The sequence below is a fragment of the Pelobates fuscus genome, chromosome 6, assembly GCF_036172605.1.
Source record: "Pelobates fuscus isolate aPelFus1 chromosome 6, aPelFus1.pri, whole genome shotgun sequence".
Lineage (NCBI taxonomy): Eukaryota > Metazoa > Chordata > Amphibia > Anura > Pelobatidae > Pelobates > Pelobates fuscus.
The window spans coordinates 113,641,493-113,663,708 of record NC_086322.1 but is presented as its reverse complement, the minus strand read 5'-3'; the positions used below and the strand labels follow the sequence as shown (position 1 = coordinate 113,663,708).

Sequence of the window (22,216 nt, the reverse complement as noted above, 5' to 3'; positions counted from 1 at the left end):
CAAAACTGACCATAGCTGATCATCTCTGTGACATCCAAATAATCCTTTACTCTTGATTTAAAATTGATCTGGTTTTCTGACAAACTAGTTCCAGAAACTATCTATCTTGCCAGAGATTACTGGAGATACACAAGTATTGGAATTCTAAATCCAATAAGCTCTAAATGTCAAATATTGTCCTGTGTAGCATGCATAAATAAAATGACACTTCTTACCTTAATATTTGGGTGACGGTATATATAGGACTCGTTTTGTAGATTAGCAGGCTGGGTGTATGCATACAGTGAGGGGAAAAAAGTATTTGATCCCATGCTGATTTTGAACGTTTGCCCACTGTCAAAGAAATGATCAGTCTATAAATTTTAATGGTAGGTGTATTTTAACAGTGAGAGACCGCATGACCAAAAAAATAAAAATACAGAAAACTGCATGTCAAAAAAGTTATAAAATGATTTGCATGTCAATGAGTGAAATGAGTATTTGATCCCCTTTCAATCAGTAAGATTTCTGGCATCCAGGTGTCTTCTTTTTTTTTTTATAGGTAACGAGCTGAGATTAGGAGCACTCTCTTAAAGGGAGTGCTCATAATCTCAGCTCGTTATCTTAATAAGAGACACCTGCCCACAGAGGCAATTGATCAGATTCCAAACTCTCTACCATGGCCAAGTCCAAGGATGTCACACACGATTGTAGACCTATACAAGGCTGGAATTGGCTACAAGACCATCGCCAATCAGCTTGGTGAGAAGGTGACAGTTGTTGCAATTATTCGCAAATGGAAGAAACACAAAATAACTGTCTGTCTCCCTCGGTCTAGTGCTCCATGCAAGATCTCACCTTGTGGAGTTTCAATGATCATGAGAACGGTGAGAAATTAGCCCAGAGCTACATGGGAGGATCTTGTTATTGATCTCAAGGCAGCTGGGACCATAGTCACCAAGAAAACAATTGGTAAAACACTATGTCCTTAAAGAGTTAAATCCTGCAGCGCCCGCAAGGTTCCCCTGCTCAAGAAAGCACATGTACAGGCCCATCTGAAGTTTGCCAATGAACATCTGAATGATTCAGAGGAGGACTGGGTGAAAGTGCTATGGACAGATGAGACCAAAATCAAGATCTTCGGCATTACCCCAACTCGCCGTGTTTGAAGGAGGAGGAATGCTGCCTATGATCTCAAGAACACCCTCCCCACCATCAAACATGGAGGTGGAAACATTATGCTTTGGGGTTGTTTTTCTGCTAAGGGGGCAGGACAACTGCACCACATCAAACTGACCATGGACGGGGCCATGTAGTGTCAAATCTTGGGTGAGAACCTCCTACCCTCAACCAGGGCATTAAAAAATGGGTTGCAGGTGGATATTCCAGCATGATAATGACCCAAAACACACAGCCAGGCAACAAAGGAGTGGCTCAAGAAGAAGCACATTAAGGTCCTGGAGTAGCCTAGCCAGTCTCCAGATCTTAATCCCATAGAAAATCTGTGGAGGGAGCTAAAGGTTCGAGTTGACAAACGTCAGACTCAAAACCTTAATGACTTGGAGAGGATCTGCAAAGAGGAGTGGGAAGAAATCCATCCTGAGATTTGTGCAAACCTGGTAGCCAACTACAAGAAACATCTGACCTCTGTGATTGCCAATAAGGGTTTTGCCACCAAGTGCTAAGTCGAAGGGGTCAAATACTTATTTCACTCATTGACATGCAAATAAATTTATAACTTTTTTTACGTGCGTTTTTCCAGATTTTGTTATTCTGTCTCTTTTACTGTTAAAATACACCTGCTACCATTAAAATTATAGACTGATCATTTCTTTGTCAGTGGGCAAACGTTCAAAATGTATATGTTTTTGTCACACATTACGTTCTTTCTAATTTGCAGGGTACATAAAAGAGCAGGGCAAAATAAATTCCCATGTGAGACTGAAGACTATAAATTGATTGTATTACGTTATTTTTGGCGGTTATCCTAATATCAATAAGTACTCTCTCGATTTAGAAGTACACCCATCAAAATGTTAAAAATGCTAGTATTTAACCTCATTAGCAGGATTCTCTCTCTTTGTTTTGTACAGATATTATAATGTCTGTATCTACTTATCTGTGCAGCTCAGCAGAATATTTTGAGACTTTAAATATATTAATAATTGAGTTATTTTTATAACCTATTGGATTGGGTCTAGGTTATACAGTATGCTGATATCAGGGGATGTATTTTGGTGTAGAAATGACCTGTTTAAAGATCATGGCTTATTGGCCAGTGTTGTTTAAGTATGCTGATGCAGTGTAGTTTACGAACTGTAAATTGTCTGTATATGAGTTGTAAGAATATAAATATTTTATTTGTTTAACCGAAAATATGGCAAAGTGAGGTGCAGACAGATTGTTCAGGCATAATAATAGGTTTGACTTCTTTCCTGTGAGCTGAGTACCACTTCCCACCTTCTCTTTGCCGCGCTGAGAGCTGGAAGCTTGTGCTACGGGGCATCTGCTGGTTTTCCTGAGCTAAGCCCTGCAGTGCAGGACTAGCTAAAATGTAGAGGATCCGGCTGTAGTGAAGATGGGGAAAGAAGTATGGCGGACCCTAGGAAAGGAGGCAAACCTAAAATGCTTTACATTGAGATGGTGGGATTCCAGGCACTAATGGCGCCACAACCTCTATGGTGTGCTGCAGTGGTTATAGTGCTTGGAGTGTTCCTTTAAGGAGAGAATTACAAAAGAGTTCTACCTTTCGTGAATTTCTGTTTCAAAGCATTTACATCCTTTGCAATTCTGTCTTTTTGGAAAGTCTCTGTGTACATTAACCATGGTAATAGAACTTCATGAAGATTGAAAATCAGGCTCTTAACCTCGTTTGCCCTTCATCTGCGCATACGGTGCAGGAATTGAATGAGATTTATGGTTAGGCTCCTGCTATTACAAGCTGCTCACATGTCATACTGGACTCTTTGCTTACTATCTATTAATCATCCCTTCTTGTAGCTCGATTATCAAAGCTGACTGGATTGGAACCAAATCCGAGTGAGTTATTGAACTTCCTTTTTGGAAGGTTTACTTGTCATACTAGAGTTTGATAACCATGTGATACAGATCACATTCTGAAAATGAAAACATTAAATGGCTCCTGAAAATGTATAATACAGTTTGGGCCTTGATTATATATGTTCTAGAATGATTGATTTAATAATCTGGTGTTATAGAAGTCTAGTTACATCTGTATTCTCTCCTTTCACGTTTCATTATAGTTGCTACAGGAAGATGGATAATATCCATTCAGACCAACTTTTACCTTTTTTATTTAAGTAGTGCAGTGTAAAGAAAATTAGATTAGAGAACGCAACTTCTGCACCATACTTCTTCAAAGTGTGCTAACCAAATGGCTGTTTAACTACATTTTGTAGTGAAAATTCTGCCAATGATTTGTACATTATGAAGGGTAAAGAAAAGAGGGGGCAGCATTAAATATACAGGGTGACCCATAAGTCCCTACCCCTCCAGCACACAGATACACTGGATGCACAAGATATATGGATGGGTAGGGACTTATGGGCCACCCCGTAGATCTCTTCGGCAGTGGACTCGGTGACTCTATGTTGTGCTTTTGATAGCAACAAGTGACTCAGGAAGTAGAATGAAAGAGGTCACAAGGAAATAGAAATACTTAGAAAACAAATGCTAATTTACATAAATGCTCTGATCTCTGTAATGTTGGCTTTATTTGCTAATGTGTAACATGCTTTAAAAGCCTTTAATCACAGCCACATGAATCAAGTGACAGTCTGCATCTCAGTTGGGATACAGGACCTGGAGGCCATACAAGTCTAGACCTTTTCCTGTGTGTGCAGTAATGTGACCTGCATAGTGAGTGGGGTGAAAGACACATCCGAAGACCTTTAACAGTAGAAAATATCTTTCATTCTAAATTAATATTTTATTGTTCCAACAATGTTTTTTAATCACCTCTTGCTTATGTACACATAAGAATTCATTATTTTTAAAAATGATAGGCATGTTTAAGGAAGCATATATTCTGTGAGTTTCCCCTGGCTACAATCTGTATTTAGCAATGTTAGGAAGTGGCGAGGCCTAGTCTCTCCCAGTCAATTATTGTGCTCAGTGGGAACTTATAAAGGGTATGATGTCATATATGCAGAGATTCCCCCATTCAGATCAATAGGTACTGCTCATTTGCTACAATAGGAGCTTTTGGTTTTCTTTCTATAGAACTCACTTAAAATAAAATAATAAATCCACTTGATTGATAAAGATCCATACATTTTTCACCAACAACTTCTGCCAACGTGTGTAAAAAGATTTTTCTAACACCAGCCATTGTGTGGGATTTTCCAGCGGAGACATGTTTTATGTTCTTGCATATGTCCAGTTTAAAACATAGTTATTTATTTATTTATAAAATATTTTACCACCAAAGATACATTGAGATTTCTCTCGTTTTCAAGTATGTCCTGGGTATATATGAAGATACTGGGAAGCGAAAATATAAACCCAATAGACGACAAGTCCAATTCAATGGTAATACTTTTTTATCATAATATGCTTTTTAAAATGCAAACCATGCGTCTTATTTTGCATTCTGAGTAATAATTATGAGATTTTCTTAATAGGTTACTGCTGAAAGGGGGATAGTTCTGCAAAAATTGTTACATCACAAATGCTAAATGTATTAAAGCCGTTTGGTGGCATTCCAGTTTAGTTCCACATAATATATGAAAAGAAAACAGAATAGACTTGGGCCTCCTGTCCTGGCTAGTGAGGATTCCACTGTGTTTAATACATTTACAGGCTTTTAGCTTATTGGGGGTGGGGGGGGGGGGGGGGGACATTCAAGGTCACTATATGGTATATCACCAGCAATGCTTTAACTATAATAGTTTTTTTTACCAACATCTTAAAGGAATTCAATTCCTTTAAAAGGCACATTTAGAAAGCTTAGGATAGATACATCGGTTGCGTGTACCTACTTTTACTTTGGTTCTTCTAGGCTTTTTTTTTTTTTCTTATTTCCATCTGTGTTAATTCCTTTTAGTCAGCATCGTTTGAATTATAGTTATGTTCTGATTGGTATGGTGGAGAAAAAGCAGATTCTTAGAATACAGCTTTTATTTCCGTTTAAATTCTCTGTCTCCATGCAGCACATTTTTGTCCATAAAATAATGGATTTTTGTAGTGAGTTGAAAACAGCAAATTATTTTACATACCTATTTGTTTCTGTATGCTGTTTTGTATGAAAGTGTTACTCATTATTTTGTTGACACAAGACAAGTGACATTATTTAGTAGACTGAGACAGTTTCCCAAGAAATAGATATGCACAACAGTGAAAAGCTACCAGTGAAAATGTGCGGTTTCAAATCTGGCACTAGTAATAATGATAAAAAAAAATAGATACTTTGAGAATTTGATTTAGTATTGGTAAATGTATTTATTGTTACAACAATTACCGGTACTTCTGCTCCATGGCAAATTTGGCTGAGGAGTGAGATTTTGAAAATAAAGATTGATGAGGCTCTTACGAAATGATTTTGCAAGGATTTATTTTCCCTTCAATAAATGCATGGAAAAATAATGCACATTCACCTGTCTTTATACAGAAAAACCCAGTCACATATATTGCAATATATGTATGTTCTGTCTCCCACTTTCAAATAGAAACTATTACAAGTGAGACATACAGTTCAGTTTTCAATTCTATCATCAGTTATGTTATGTAACACCAATCTTTCATATTGAAGGGAACAAGTAAATAAAGATACTCGATATCAATTTGGACAGGTATTGCACGGGATCCTCTCTCTCTCTTTTTTTCTTTTCTAGAACTAACATCCCCTGCCTCTTTCATGCCCAAATCCCCAGAGGCGATGTCACTATCGGGGGTCTTTGCAAATCCTGACAGTGCCACTTTAAATGTAATATAACATTAAAAGGGGGAAAAATTGCTTCTTTTATTTTGTACTGTTAAAAATGTTAGAATTTTTTACTCTGCATCCCGATGCCATGAAAACTGTGCTATTGGAGAAACACTGCAAGTTAAGAGGGAGGGATCGAAAAGGAGCTGCATGTATGTACAGTAACCAAAAGAAGATAGTATTTGTAGAATGAAGGTGGTAGGACAGAGGAGCCAGGAATGAGATGCAAAATTTTACAGAGCATTTATTTTCTATAATTCTACAAATTGAGCAGTGGCATATTTCCTTATGGTTCAGTAAGCTCTTACCAAAGGTTGTGTTAGCAGGGGAGTTTCGCTCAATACTACCGCAATATAATATGCTACTTTTTGGATGTAATTGGTTGAAGAGACTTTATGAAGAGCAGACGCTGACATTGCAGGTGATAAAATGGCATAGATTTAAAAAAGTATATTTATTAGTTCCTACATATTGAAAGTGCACTATAAAATGTCCTTTTGCTTATAGAGAAAAAAAATGGGCCATTCCCATTATCTGTTATTGAAATATGTGTATTATGGACCCCCGCTGAATGCCACATTGAGGTGCAATTGACAGTAAGGGCCGGTTTGCCGCACTATTTGCAGCTGAGGACCTGAAAACAGCCTCTTTTGAAATCCACATGGCCGTTTCCAGCAGCGCCAGGCTTTCCTGAGATCTATTATGTTTAAAGATAAATGTATTAAAGAACTCTGACATTTTCTTTTAGTAAAGCAAAGCTTGTACTTTACAGATTTCATCTTGGTATCAGCCTGTTTGATTTATTTATTTTTTTATAAAGTCATCATGTCTTGTCAGGGAACAGTTGCTAGATTTCTTTGACTGCTAGAGAGTAAAGCAATGAGGTCTTGGCCTTCAATAGATGTTTAATATTGCTGTATTTCTAGAGTGACATGAAAACATGAAGGCTTACTTTGGAATTATTGCTGCAATGGAGCATGTTATTTTTTAATTGATCCAGTTGTTATCCAACATGTAATTGTTCTTGTATATTTTTTTTTCTTCTCTCTCTCTCTCTCTCTCTCTTTTTTTTTTAATTTTTTTTTTTTTTAAAGGAAACATTTGGACATCTCTAAGGGCAACATTGGGATGCCTGACTTTTTATTTCAGACATAAAAAGTCTATTAGTGTGCTAGAGTAAAACCATCTAGAGCTCAACTGTGCTTCTACTTGCAGTGGAGTTGCAACAAAAGCACAGCATCTATAAGCACTAGTTATAAATGTAAAAATAATGACTTTTTATAAATCCATTTGATACCAATCATGAAGGTATGATGATCATTATGGATACAGTTTGCTGTGCTTTATATTTTGGGTTTTTTCATAGAAACATAGGTTTAACAATTTAACAGCTGTATATCTTTTTCTGTTGTGTTTTTTTTTTTTTATGATTAATAATCTCATCTTTATTTTAGTCTGATGTTGCTGGTTCTGCCCCTGATCTAACTCCTTGGCTGACATCATCAGAATTGATGATCAGAGCCAATCACAATGCTTTCCCATAGGACCATAACATTCTGACTGTCCTGCCCTATGTGGGACAATTGGGAAACCTACATTCTCTCCCATTCATATTGCCAGCGGCAGCCTATTCTTAACTCTCTCTTAGATTAGGTAACTATGTGCTTGTCACTTTAGTGTCATTTAATACATGTTCAATCTATAGGACAACCATCTTGCAGAGCAGGAAAAAATGTCCCAACAAAACTGAATTAAAGCTTTTGTTTGTTTTCTTTTATAGCCAATATTGTGCCTTTTTTTTGTCATCTCACTGGAAAACTCTCTGTTTAGTAAACTGACTCTTTTGTCTTTCAGTGTGCTGTTTGTTCTGTTACCCAAGCACTGCCCTGTATCTGTTTTCTGTTGCCTTTAAACTGCACTGTGTATTATGCACACCAAGTGACATTACTGCCAGTGGCAAAATGTACTTGCTTTTTTTGGCAGCAATAATTATGTGGAAGGATTTACATAATTACATTACTATTTGGCACACTCAGGCCTTCTTGTAGACAAACATCCAAATGAACCAGTGTTTGTTCTCGTGTTTTTGTGTTTGCTTCATCTCTAAAGTGGCATGTACTGCAGCTCTGTGAAAACCTCTGGTCTACAAAAAAAAATAATGTACCTCTCCATAATTCCACATACTGACTTTGTACTATTCATCACATTTTGTAAATTGCCTTGGATATTTTCTGTGTAGTGTGTGTATGTTTTTAAGATTCTGTGATTAACATAAATGTACACACGCGCACACACACACAATCTTACACACAAGAACTTAAATCATAGAGACACTCTTGGCAACATAACAACTATAGCTCATAGCATTGTACTATTTCATCACATTTTGTAAATTGCATTGTTTTTTCTGTGTAGGGGGTGTGTATGTATATAGCTATATTCTATAATTCACATGCACCTCGCAATTGTCCACTCAAAAACTTTACATTAAAGTGGCACTCTAACCAAATTAACCACTAAAGCTCATTACCGTAACTGTGCTGTAAAGCGTTCCTTGGCACCCGGGCTGCTATCAGAACACTTGCAGCCCTTACAAACCCAGTGGCTGGGCTCCCACCAACCCAACCACCCACACACGCAAACTCACATGTTCACCTGGGCACATAGATACCATTCACACACACATACATTAGACATACTCCATTACACACACATTCCCTGGTACAAACTGCCAGACCGCATTATACTGTAAATGTATCTGTTTCTACCCTCAATAAAAAAATACTTGACAAACAATAGAGATCTCATTAGTCTGCAGTTAAAGAAAGCTAATAAATATAATAATAACAAACACACATTTTATAGCTTTATTTATTTTTTAAGATTGTTTAAACGGTTTAATATTAAACAGAGGACTGATGGTAGGGCACTTGAGGCAGTATAATCAGTACAGTTGTTTAGAGCAATGGTAACGTCACTCCATCAGAAATGGAAACACTGGTTTGAGTCACAGTCACACTACCTCACCAGTAAGTGTCCTTAGGCAAAACAACTAGTGACATATATCTGCCTATCTCAAATCCTCAAAAATTGTAAGCTTATTTGAACTTGAACTTTCTAGAATTTAAAAGCACAACAGAATATGATGGCTCTATATAAATGCTAATAATAAACAATAATAAATACAGTGAACTGTAGTGGTTATGTTGCTCTGAGTGTCCCTTTAAGTAAAGCTAGTTATTCTGTTAGGCTGAAATATACATATCCTGTAAAGTAAACAACTCTACTCTCAGGACTTAACAATTTAAACAAATAATTGCTTCTTTTAATCGTCAAGTTGACATCTAGCTCTTAAACGTTCATCAGGACATCATCTTGTCAATCTTCATAGAAAATAATAGACATGGAAAAATAGCTGTCTAAGATGTTTTCCAATTTAGCAGTTTCTACTTAAAAATATGCAATTTTTATGTAAATTCTTCACAAGTTAGTTTAACAAAAAGAAAAACAAAACACTTGTATTTTTCCCTTTGGAAATGTGTGTGTGTATATATATAAACATTTACTAAACTGCAATTTTAAAGCTCACAGAATGCACTAGTCTTCTTTGAAAACCTATCTACGGTAATTAAATTGGGGACTTCCCAGTAAGCTGTGTTAGATAAATATATAATGGCAAAAATGGCCACGCTCATTTAGAACTCAAATTTTAATGTAAAAGTACCATATTTTGTAGGTTATTCACTAAACTGTGAAGTGTCAAGACTTTGCCAGGGAAATGCATGTTTTTGGCATTAACCTGGAAAAGGAAAGCTTTAGGCTGAAATCTAATTTGTCTGGTTTAAATCCCGACAATTCGCAGTTAATAAACAACCCTCTGTATTTCCACACTACACAATATGATTTTATATATAATATATATATATATATAATGTATAAAATAGTTGTACAGTGCTGCTGCCTACGGTTGTGCTTTAAATAATAAAAAAACAAATAAAGGGGACTTCCTTTTAGCAATAGGGGCTTTATTTTTCTTTAATCTATGACCTAGAATAAGCCTATTTAAACCGATCATGGTTTTCCATATACTGTATGATACTAAGATTGCATTTTTATTGTAAATATTCCTGTGCCGTCTACATTTGAACAACGTCTATGGCAATGAGTAGTTTCCCAAACTTCTTTGTGCTCTGGATCAGGACAGAGACTCACTTAGCTGGCTGCAGTTGGTCTTGATTATTGTCTGCAATAAAATGCTTTCAGTTAAACCTATAAAATGAACAATGCAGGTGGAAGAAAATATATATAAAAGTGTTTTTTTTTTTTTACGTATGCAGGCACTCATAAAATTGCTCTGGACAGATTTCTTGTAGTTTTTAAACTGCAAATTGCTGCGCATTTTACAATTTTTAACCAGCTATTTTGTGCTATCAAACCTAATTTTGTGCATTTTAGTAGTGTGCTGTCCTCCTAAAAAGGCTTTCCAAAGCAATTTATTTTCTTTTTACGCAGCTCTTAGCCCTCAACCTATTTATCGAGCAAACCTTGTGACATTTTATTTTTTATTTTTTTTATAATTTGAAATTGTGTTGGGAAAGTTGTTTTGCTCAAGAAGTCAACGTGACTGTTGGGCAAATGGAGGTTAGTGATCTAGCAGCATACCTTGTATACATGGAAACAATTTCTGTACAGCTCTTTAATGTAGAAGATTGTGCATGTGTCAGTCAATTGTATATGTATTTTATCTGATGTTCAGGAACACCATATATTGGACTCGTATATTTACAGATCCCGTTTCATTATGATAGGATAGAATTAATAGCTAGTGGTTATTTATTTATTTTATAAAATATTTTACCAGGAAGGATACATTGAGATTTATCTCGTTGTAATGTAAAGGAAACCGATTAAAAGCATTCAGTTAGATCTTGACAATATCCTAGAACCATAAATCTGGAAGAAAGTTGGGAATAGTCTACCTTGGTCTCAATGCCCTATGGATGAAAATATTATCGAGTGCCACTCTTCTACTCTTCTTTATTCGTATTAAATCCCAGCTCTAAAAAACTGTACAGCCTTAAATTGTTGCTGTTTGTACCTGACAATGTATTTTTTTTTTTTTTTTGTCAATCTTTATTTTATTGAGGCAAATAAGAAGGGTACAGAATAAAGAGAGGGAAGTGCAAAGATATTCCACAAAAGATAAGGGTCAATACAGCTGTAACAATGCTCTCTACATTTCCATAGTAGACGTGCCTCATTTTTTAGTTTTATGCGGCTTTGAACCGAAACGTTTAGTAAACAAGTAGTGTTAAGAAGCAATCTAAACCAACAATTCCGTGAGTCACAGTAAATAGGCTAATTTTAAAATAGTCTAGCCATTTTGTTAGAACAGTTCTCTTACCTGGTTCCTGGGAAATTCTGTTTGGTTCTCAATATATCAAACTAAATTGTACATTTATTTATTATCCCCTGTAAAAAGTGTAAATGTAGATCAATTATCTCTTAGGCCAGTCTGCCTAATCCTTTTCAGAACTTGGTTGTACATGTTGTAAAATTCATTTGCGGATATAGAATTTCTGGTACCATCAGTGGGAACATAGACATGTCCTTCAGCTCAGGAAGCCTCTAGTTACAAATAGGACAATTTGTATTTGAAAGATCTGTTAAACAACGAGATGAATTGAAATTCCATGTTTCTCAGTGTAATATGGAACATAGCCACAATAACCTGCTGTTTTCTGTTATATCACTGGCACTCCTCCAGAGTTTTACGTCGGTCTAATGATATAAATACATGTGAGGACAACTATGTTTTCCACACATAGACACCCAGTACAGAATATAAGATAAATTCAGGAGGGGGTGGGGATTGGAATGAAGTAAATGTAAAAGGAAAGTATGTTAAAAAATTGAGAATAAAGATAATTGAAAAATAAAGAAATAAATCAAAACTGTCTAGCACTTGAAACTTTACATTTTTATCAGGTGTTCTTTTGATAAAGACTCAAGGTGAAAAGGACCTGGTTGCTTGGTTACTGTGCGAACTGAAAGTAAGGATATCAGCTTTGATTCCTGAACTCGCGCATGACATGGGTACCTGAAATAGTGAGACATGCATTGCATGAGGTTACATATCAGCAGCTAACCCTGATTAACAGCTCGAACAACCGTTGAAGCTTCCATGCACAATATTTTGTTTGAAGTAAGTTTGTTTTTCAAACCTACTGTACCTATTGTACCTTTTAAAAAAAAAAAAAATGTCTTACAATTTTTATTCCTTACCAGAATAAAATCCAGACCAGAGCATGATCAAATTATTTTGTGGAGGGGGAAGTTGCAAACGGATCTTGGATGGATTGTGTGTGTCTGTCATTGTGTGTCTGTCAGTGAATGTGTGTGTGTCTGAGTGGTTGTGTATGCCTGTTGGTGTGTGTGTCAGTGAGTCTGTGTGTCTGCATCATTGTGTGTCTGTCAGATTGTGTCAAATCAGTGTTTGTGTTTGTCAGTGTATCTGAGTGTGTGTGTGTGTGTGTGTCTTTCAGTCAACGTATGTGTGTTAGTCTTTATCAGGAAGAGGTGTGGCATTGTCAGGAAGGGGTGGGACAAATGTAAATTAGGGGGTGCCAGTGTTCCGTCATACCTAGGTCAGCACAGATCAAAAATACATCACTGATTTGTGTGTGGATGTTTTTTTTTTTGTTTTTTTTTTGTTTTTGTTTTCTCCAGTTATTTTTGTGAGGAATTACTAAGCATGCTCTTCATTTCTCCCAGCTGAGATGTCCAAAAGATGAATTAGATTTGTTACAAAATAAATATTTAGATGTAACTTTTTTTTAAATATATATAGTTGTTTTAGTTATATATAGTTTTTTTTTTTTAAATAAATATAGTTTGTTTGTTTGTTAAGTCCCTGGAGTGTCCCTTTAAATTGTATCCATGAGTTATAAGATCTTTAATTTGAATTTAAGGTACAAATTCACTTTAAAATACAATTGCTTCACTGAATGTGTGCCATTGTTAACATGTGCCTTCCCGTAATCTCCCCTGTGTCTGATATTAAAACCGTTACCGTGTACATGGAGTGCTATTTTATGAAAGGGCTACATTTTGTAATGTGTAACGAGTATACTTAAGAGATCAGTTCCTATCTGACAATGATTGCACTTTGTTCTACTCATTTTCAAGATACTCCGATCAATTGCTTTGTGCTTAACTCCACTCAAGCTGTTCAAACATTCTGTATGATTGTACAGTCGGGTGTGTCTTACTGCATACTTACAGGCCTTGCATCCAAATTATGCAAATTGCAACCTTCCCAGGACTCTGTTTACTTAGCAGATTTTGCTGGCAGGCTCATTGCAGTAGTGGCTTGATATTCCACACTCTTTTCATTATCACTTTCCCTTAATCGTTACAAGTCCTGAGATGTGTTTTTTCTAATGTCAATACTTGCAGCTACACAGATTATATACCCTTACTAAATAAAACCTGGAAAATATGTTTACCTTAAACTAATTGACATAGAAAGCCATTCACTGACAGGCAAACAGCTGGAGAATCTAGCACTTTGCCATCACACTAGAGAGTATTTCCTATTATATAGTATAAAGACCAACACTCATGTTCTGGCCATAATGCCCATAAAATGATTTGAAGCCTAAGAGCCACCAAGCCCCCACACATGGTCCCTCTGAGAGTTGTGGGGTTTTTTTTTCCGCTCTTGGTTTGGGAATCCCTGCACTGCTTAAAACGTGCAGATGGAGCATCCTGACCATTATTCAGATAATTCACCTCCTCATGCCTTAAACCCCTGGATGTGAAGACATTTTTTTTTTTCACTGCCAGCCAAGTGTTTAATCTAGCAAAGGTTTTATTTATGTATAACAGATTACATGTGTAACAGTGTGTCCTTTTCTATTTGTTGCATGTTTTACCATTACACTAGTCGTACCACTGTGGGTTGAAGCTCATTTTTTTAATTTATTTTTTTATTGGTATGATGCTTCTTGGTAGGGTAGGAAATTTGTGGACTACTCGTTACCATCTTTCTAAGACCTCTGTTGGCCTTTATAGCCTGAAGGACAGTCCATGTAAAGTACAGCTGTTGCCGTGGCAAAAGGCATATGTCAGCCTGAACCTCTGGAATCACTTGGTCAAAGAGGAAGCAGAAACCTTGCACATACAGACTCTTACCACCATAACCACTTATTAAAGCAGAACCCTTTATTATTTGCTTCTAAATGTTTGTTATTTGCCACAAATACTATAGCATTTGCAGGATCCCAGAAATGGCAGAGATTTCTCAGCTTCCTGCTTGCAATCCCACGAGCTACTGTTCAGTAGACATGAATGGAACAATTATGCTACATAATAGAAAACAGTGACTTCTATTGGCCTACTATTTTTTTTTTTATTTTTTTTTTTTTTGTGTGTAGTTTGAGCTCTCACAGAAAGCTATTGCAGACCCTCTACAAGTAATAGCACGGCTTTCCCACGTCTAACGCAGGGTTCGACGAATCCCAGGTCGCCATGGACAGTAGAAATTTTGCCCTGGCGCCTGGGATGTCAGCCATTTAAGGCAGCCGCCCGTGGTGGCATGAGAGCTTGCCGCCCCTGGAAGCATTGTAGGCGGTGCGTGAAGGAGCAGTAATATACCTGCAACTCCTCTCTGCTCCCTTGCACGCTGTAGAATGATGCTGGGAGCTGGAATATGATGTCACTCAAGCTCCGGCATCACTACATAGAGTGTCAGGGAGCAGAGAAGAGCTGCAGGTAGATTACTGCTTCCACGCACGCAGGACGTGAGAGCAGCCCCACTGGACCCCAGGGAAAGATCCACTCAGCTCTCCCAAAAGTAGGCAGGCTGGATGGATTTCAACTAAAATAAAAATCTGTTTGTGTGTATGAGAAAATGTGTGTGTCTCTTTGTCAGTTTTTGTGTCTGTCAGTGTGTGTCTGTGTCTCTGTCAGCTTGTGTGAGTCTGTCAGTGTGTGCCTGTTTAGGTACCTGCCCCCCTCCAAATGCACAAGAATGGTGTTTTTCACCACTCACCTTTTATCCCAGGCAGTGCCCATGTCGCCATGACTGATCCTGCCTCCATGGCTGATATAATAAGTCTTTATGATCTTGGTTAAGGGAGGATATTGCGCATGCGCAGCAAAACAATGTGCCAATCAGCATCTTGAATCAATGCATCTCTATGGGGCACATTTCACATCTGCACACTGTTGAGCACTGAACAAGGACTCTCTAGTGGCCATCTGAGTGACTGTTACTAGGTAGCAATGTAAATACTGCCTTTTCACTTACGCTGTAGTGGTTCTGGTGCATTTTTCTCATTGAAAATTAAACTTATAATTAGTTTTTTAAAAACTGGCTTGTAACTTTGTTAGCTGGCTCTTAGATTTTAAACAAATTTGTCAAGCCCTGATCTAACCGGTTTAGTGCTGTCGATATAAAGAATAGAAGATGAAGAAAAAGGGAACACCTTGTAATAAAGATTCATATTGTGCATTTAATGAATGTATTGATAAAGTATTGTCACTGTGTAAGAAAATGTAATGTGGAATACATATTTTTTTATTTTTTTTTAGAGAGAAATAATTTGCACCTATGTGCCCTTGGCACTAAGCTTCCAATATCGGGTATTTAATAACAATTAAATGTGGTAAGCACCTGTAGGGAATATATCAGAAGGATCACAGTACACTGGGCTCATACTTCAAATAATTAAAGGACCACTATAGTGCCAGGAAAACATACTCGTTTTCCTGGCCCTATAGTGCCCTGAGGGTGCCCCCACCTTCAGGGTCCCCCTCCCGCCGGGCTCTGGAGAGAGAAATGGGGTTAAAATCTTACCTTTCTCCAGCGCCGGGCGGGGAGCTTTCCTCCTCCTCTCCTCCTTCCTAGCGACGTCATCGGCTGAGTTTCTCTGAAACTGCTATGTTTATTTAAAAAAAAGGGTTAACCCTAGCTGGACCAGGCACCCAGACCACTTCATTAAGCTGAAGTGGTCTGGGTGCCTATAGTGGTCCTTTAAGTACAATAGAATTAACACACCTCAAAACACAAAATAGATATACTTTATTGAGGCAACACAGAACAACAATGACAATTTTACAGTGTTTATCAAGGATGAGTAGTATAAAAATAACTTTTTGGAACTGTTCTCCAAAGGTCAGTTCTCTTTTCAAAGCATATACATTACTCTGATCTGATATGGTTATCTTTTACTATTAAAGGGTTTCTCCACACACCATAACCACTACAACCTTCTGTAGTGGTTTTTTGATACTAGGAGTGCTCTGGTGGTAATGCGGCAAACTGTTTTTAAAAGTTTTTCATCTGAACTGGATCCCGACAGGTGCCCAGCCTCTTATGAAGCTGGTGATTCCATTTGGTTTCTGCAGAGCTGCATTTCTCTCAAATAATGAGTGGCCCTCTGTGCAAAGAATATGCGTAGAATTCACATTAGGCAGCCAACAACACTCATAGTAGAATGACTGATGAAACACTGGAACACTGCAAATACAGACTGCATGCACCATGACCACTTTGAAACACTGAACCTTGATCATGGTGCTTGCAATAACTCTTTTACTGCTGTCCTTGTGTAAATTGATAATTTGTAATTAAAATTTTAAGCAAATGATTGTGATTTAACCACACATGTGTATCTAATACTTAGCTCTGATATATACTTATTTTTCACAGGATGTCGATGCTATCGTTCCTCAGCCGGGAAAAGCAGAGAATAACATTGCTCCTAAAAATAATTTCCAGCCAGTGGTGCCATGGCCTCGTGTTGAGGGCATCGAGGTTGACCTTGAATCTATCCGAAGAAAAAATAAAGGAAAAAATGAGCAAGATCGCTTAGATGGGAATGCCAACAATCAGCAAAAAGTGATGCAGCGACAGTTTCTTACTTTCAAACCTCAAAAACATGTGTACCCCGATCCAGTACTCCGATCTGGAGTCCTAGGAAACTTTGAACCAAAAGAACAGGAACCGCAAGGTGTGGCAGGTGGTCCAGGTGAAGAAGGCAAGCCTTTTGTTTTGGGGCCTGACTACAAGGAATCTGTCCAAGCCAGCATTAAAGAATTTGGATTTAATATGGTTGCAAGTGACATGATCTCGTTAGACCGAACAATCAATGATTTACGTAATGAAGAGTAAGTAAATTGTTCACTATTACAAATATTACTAATTACTAATATTACAAAAACACTATAGACATCATAACCACTTCAACCGGTTGAAGTGGTTGGGGTTCCTGGAGTTCAAGAGTGACAGGTTGTGCATCACTGCTAAATAGTTTACTTGCCATGAGGTTCTTGGTCCCAGGCAGCTTGAAGCCCAGTTTTCAATGACAGTATGGCAAGAGACACAGTAATGTGTCACTTCTCATCATACCAGGAGTTTTGAATAGTGATAGGCTAAAAGTGTCAACTGACCCCCCCCCCCCACCCCCCTTATCCAATCACTCCCCAATCCCTGGTATTCACCTCTGACACATTGTCTTCAGAGCCCGGGCTGCAGACAAAAAATCTCTGCAATATGCTGAGTAAACTATTAAATAGTGATGAGGGACCTGGCACTGACAGAATCCAGGCACCATAACCACTTCAGTCATTTGAAGTAACTATGCTGCCTACAGTGTTCATGTGTGTTATGTTTGTCTCATTTTGATAATAAAACACAGCAAAGTAATAATAAATACTGTATGAGCATTTCTGTCCCATATGTGGACCATATCTAGATGTGTTTAAGCATTATGAGATGAAATCATGTTGACTAACTTTATTAACTTGCCATTATAATGTAGTCATGTATTGCCAATTTTACTGTAAAGGTACATTCCAAGCTGGCATTGACCCACATTTGTATAGCATTATTTATATTTGGGATATACCATGTAGCTAAGCACTTGACAGCAATTCAATTAAACAAAAACATGAAATTGACAAGGTAATAAAACTCAACAACCGGCTCTCTCAGAACTACATGTAAACACTTCCCCATAACCTTCAAGGAACAACTAAAGCCCAATACCCACTACAGCAATCCGTACTGGTTATAAGCCATGATGCCCCCCATTGTAAGTAGTCAAAATGTTCTTGAACAGTTTAACTTCTTACCTGAGGTCACATGGGCATCAATCCCTCCCTCCACTATGTCTGACATAAAGTTGGAAACAACGGCTTTGGAGCTTCCATTAGATCTCCTGGGCTAAGATAAGCTTGGTCGGGCACATCGCTTGTCATATGTAATGGAGGCAAGAGCAGCACCCAGTGGGCCTCAGACAAGAAGTCAAACTGTTCTAAAACAATGTGACTACTCCAATAGTGAAGGGCACACCTGGCACCGTAACCACCACTATGGTGTTTGGCGTGTATCTGTAACACATTGCTTTTAGTCCTAACACACTACCCTAGCCACTACCCACACCACACTACCCTAGCCTAAAACTATCCTGTAATATAAGCGATGGATAACTGAGAACTTATATATCAGGGTTCTTTTATAAAAGTTACTATGTATGTCAGTTTATTATGACATCTCTATAGATCTTTGATGTATCCTTTATATATCATTCTGCAGTAAATACAATTGTCACGAACCTACCCTACTCCAAAAGTGTGCGTGACGTAGTTGTGGTGGCAAAAGTGTTAAAGTTCACTATTTGTCTGCACTAGACCGGAAATAATGACAAAATCCCCCTTTTAACACCACCAACACTTAAACATAATAATATAACTATTACTATTTTAACGCTGCCACCACCAAGACAATTTATAAATGGGGTGCCTTGGTCCCCCAGGTAAATCAATAATAAAAACCCACCAAATATTACTTAGCACAATATCTATGTAATTTCAAAATACTAATTAGTGTCTTCAGAGGTAACATGATTCTTAACCAGACAAAGGCAGACCTTAATAAATTAATGTTTATTATGAGGAAAAAATAGTCACCGTGTATATAAAAATATATGATAAACAAATTATTTACACCAACAATAGGTAAAAACAAAAAAGATAAATTGACAGAAGTCCTAATTACTCACTTAGGTTTTCAAAGTAAAACTTCTGCCCAAGGGGTCTCTGGCAAGGAAGGATGATGGTGACTCACTCAAAATTAGATCTTGGCCCCAAGCAAGTACACTGACACCCCTCCAAAACATTGGATATATACCCTGTTGATTATCAAGTCTTGCCCAGGGGTGGAGTTAAGGCATACCTATAGAAATATAAGTTTATATAAGACCACCGTCAATCCAAATGGAAACATTTGGCTCTATCTTCTCTTATGTACCTGCCACTGAAATAATAACTGCATCTACAAATTTGTTATTTTCCCATTCCATAGACATGTCGCACGCCCCACCCCCCCAATAGAACGGACATCTCAATTACTTCCCCTATGGTCATGTCAGGCCATTCATGTTTGGGCTTGTTTAGAAGATGGCGCTTGTAACATTCCAAATATAACAAAAATGAGGCTTAATTATTATTCGGTGGGGTAAATATGAATGTTTCTCTTTGGATATAATACAGAACAAGGCTAATGGCCATTATCATATCAAAAGAGATTGCCTCATCAATTACAAGGTACGTGCCAAATGGATGAAGAGACATTCAGACTTTTTCCAAGTGTAGAACCTCACACCTTGCAGAGCCTTGATTAATTCACATCCATATGGTGAAATCCTTTTTACATCCTTATGTCATTCAAACTATCCCTTCTGTCATGTGACCTCGGTGGCGGGGTCCTAGGTTCAAAAGATCTAACCTCTTTTGACCTCTATACAATCAAATTAATCCCTTTTGACATTGACAGTACCATCTCTGCCAGGCCATCAGGTCCTTAGTGCACTACACAAATTACATTAAAGGACAATATTCCATAGTGCAATAATAAATTATGTACCCTTGCTGTGACAACAATCACTAGCACTAAAGTGCTGAACAGATTCAGTACAAGCAGATAGTCTAAACTAAAAAGAACCATCACACAAAATATTGCTCTGAGCCTTACATCATCAAAAAAGATTTTAAGAAATAACATTATCTGACACATTAAGTAATATGCCCTATAGAGGAATGAATTGAACATATGAGAGGGCTGGCTTGTAACTTTTGTTCTATGAGTTTACAGGAGATTTAATGTTGTGGCATTGCCTAGTAAAAGCTAATGGCTCAATATGACTTGGGGTAAGATTTTAATGAGTATGCTTTCAGTCACTCGTAAATTGTGCATGCATTTTACATGCACAATTATGGAATGTGACTGAGCATATGTGGTGATTAAAAGTCAAGCAATATGCCAGCCAGTGCAGTGCTGAACCTTACCAATAGAGATGCATTGAGTCAATGCATCTCTATGAGGAGATGCTGATTGGCGCAGCACTCCGTTTTGCTGTTCTTGAGCAATAGCCTCCCAATGCCTTGGTTTTACCAAGACTAAGACTAATGATCTCAAGCAAGGGGGCGAGTTTTAAACTTGTTTAAGGGAAGAAGGAGGTGTCGCCACGTAACCGTTTTTTTTTTTTTGTTTTTTTTTAACACACGGGTCAGGAATACAGATTTTTTATTTCTGACCCTATAGTGTTGCTTTAAACTCTGCAAAATAAAAATTGCCTTCCTGAATGGCAGTGTATTATATCATAGGATTAAAACGAGAGGGACATGGCACCCAGCCCCCTTAATTAAAATGAATACTAAACAACATATGTAACCTGCATTGGCTTCCAATTAAATGGCAAACATATTTTAAAACTAACAACAGAAAAACAGAGGGAGTGGGGTAGAGAATCCACCTATGTAAAACAGGTGGAAAGTCCAACCCACTAAAAATACCTCCCAAAGTAAAGCGTCACATAAATAGGGTAAATAAACCTTTATTAGAAAAAATAATAATATACATATACTAAATACACCAAAACAGTGTGTGTAAATAGTGATAAAGTAAATACCAACACCAATAAAAACCTGGGTAGGTTAGACCTACAGAGTCACTTAGCTGAGTATAAGATAAAGGTGAGTGAATAGTATCTGTCTTAAGGCAATCAGAGTAGAATCACCTAAATAGTCTCAGTATAGAGCTCATTGAGCTGTTAGTAACCGATGCTATGATCTCTTACTACGTTTATTCTTTTTTTACTTTTACCTACCTGGGCTCTCATGGCATTATTTCTGCGTCCTATATTATGATTGAAGCTTTGAGGGATTTCGTTAGGCTGCCATGATGCAGCAGTGAACGGTTGTGGGTTCAGACAGTCAGTTTAGGGCGTTTTAGGTTCTAACTTTACGTTTGGATACTTTCTTGTCCACAAGGTTAGATCTATTTTTGTCCTGATTATTCTATTTTCTGACCATACTACCGGACGTGCTATTCTCATTGTGGTTTAATCCATTAGGGATTCTCTTTACCCTTTACCTCATTGGTAATTAGAGTGTTACTTACTAGGGAGGTTTTTATTTTTCCTAGACATTTCAGGACTTAGTCTAAGACGCCCCTGTCTATCATTTCAGCCTTGCCGCTTTTTTCACTATCGGCACTACAACTACTGCCAGACAACTATCCCAATTACGCTTTCTCCTTTAGATTAGACCATTTTGTCAGTTCTATACTGAGACTATTTAGGTGATTCTACTCTGATTGCCTTAAGACAGATACTATTCACTCACCTTTATCTTATACTCAGCTAAGTGACTCTGTAGGTCTAACCTACCCAGGTTTTTATTGGTGTTGGTATTTACTTTATCACTATTTACACACACTGTTTTGGTGTATTTAGTATATGTATATTATTATTTTTTCTAATAAAGGTTTATTTACCCTATTTATGTGACGCTTTACTTTGGAAGGTATTTTTAGTGGGTTGGACTTTCCACCTGTTTTACGTAGGTGGATTCTCTACCCCACTCCCTTGTTTTTCTGTTGTTAGTTTCTGGGGTTAAGCCCCTTATACTTCCTGTAACCTTTTCTAGGGCAGTGGTGGTGGTTTTTCCACCACCTAACCCCTTTTTCTTTTTTTTTCTCTGATATTTTAAAACTAGCCTCCTGACCTTCAAAGCCTTAAACAATCAAGGCCCACAGTACCTTAAACCGCTCCTGACACCCTATATGCCATCTCGTTCACTTCGGTCAGCCAGCAGATCCCTCCTGTCAGTGCCAAGAATAAAGACAAACTCAGGTTCCAGGGCAATTAGCCACACTGCCCCTACCTTCTGGAACTCTTTACTGTGCTCAGTCAGAGAGGCACCGTCCTTCTAGACTTTTAAAAA

General features: G+C 37.6%; 1 protein-coding gene across 2 annotated transcripts in view; it reads left to right on the top strand.

The window, feature by feature from the left end:
- The window catches only part of GALNT7 (polypeptide N-acetylgalactosaminyltransferase 7), a 147,747-nt gene that overhangs the window by 22,043 nt on the left and 103,488 nt on the right, over nt 1–22,216 (top strand). For both annotated transcript variants that reach the window (XM_063458167.1, XM_063458168.1), the window contains exon 3: nt 16,641–17,098. In XM_063458167.1, the coding sequence (XP_063314237.1) occupies nt 16,641–17,098 (458 nt within the window). The remainder of the gene's footprint in view (nt 1–16,640; nt 17,099–22,216) is intronic.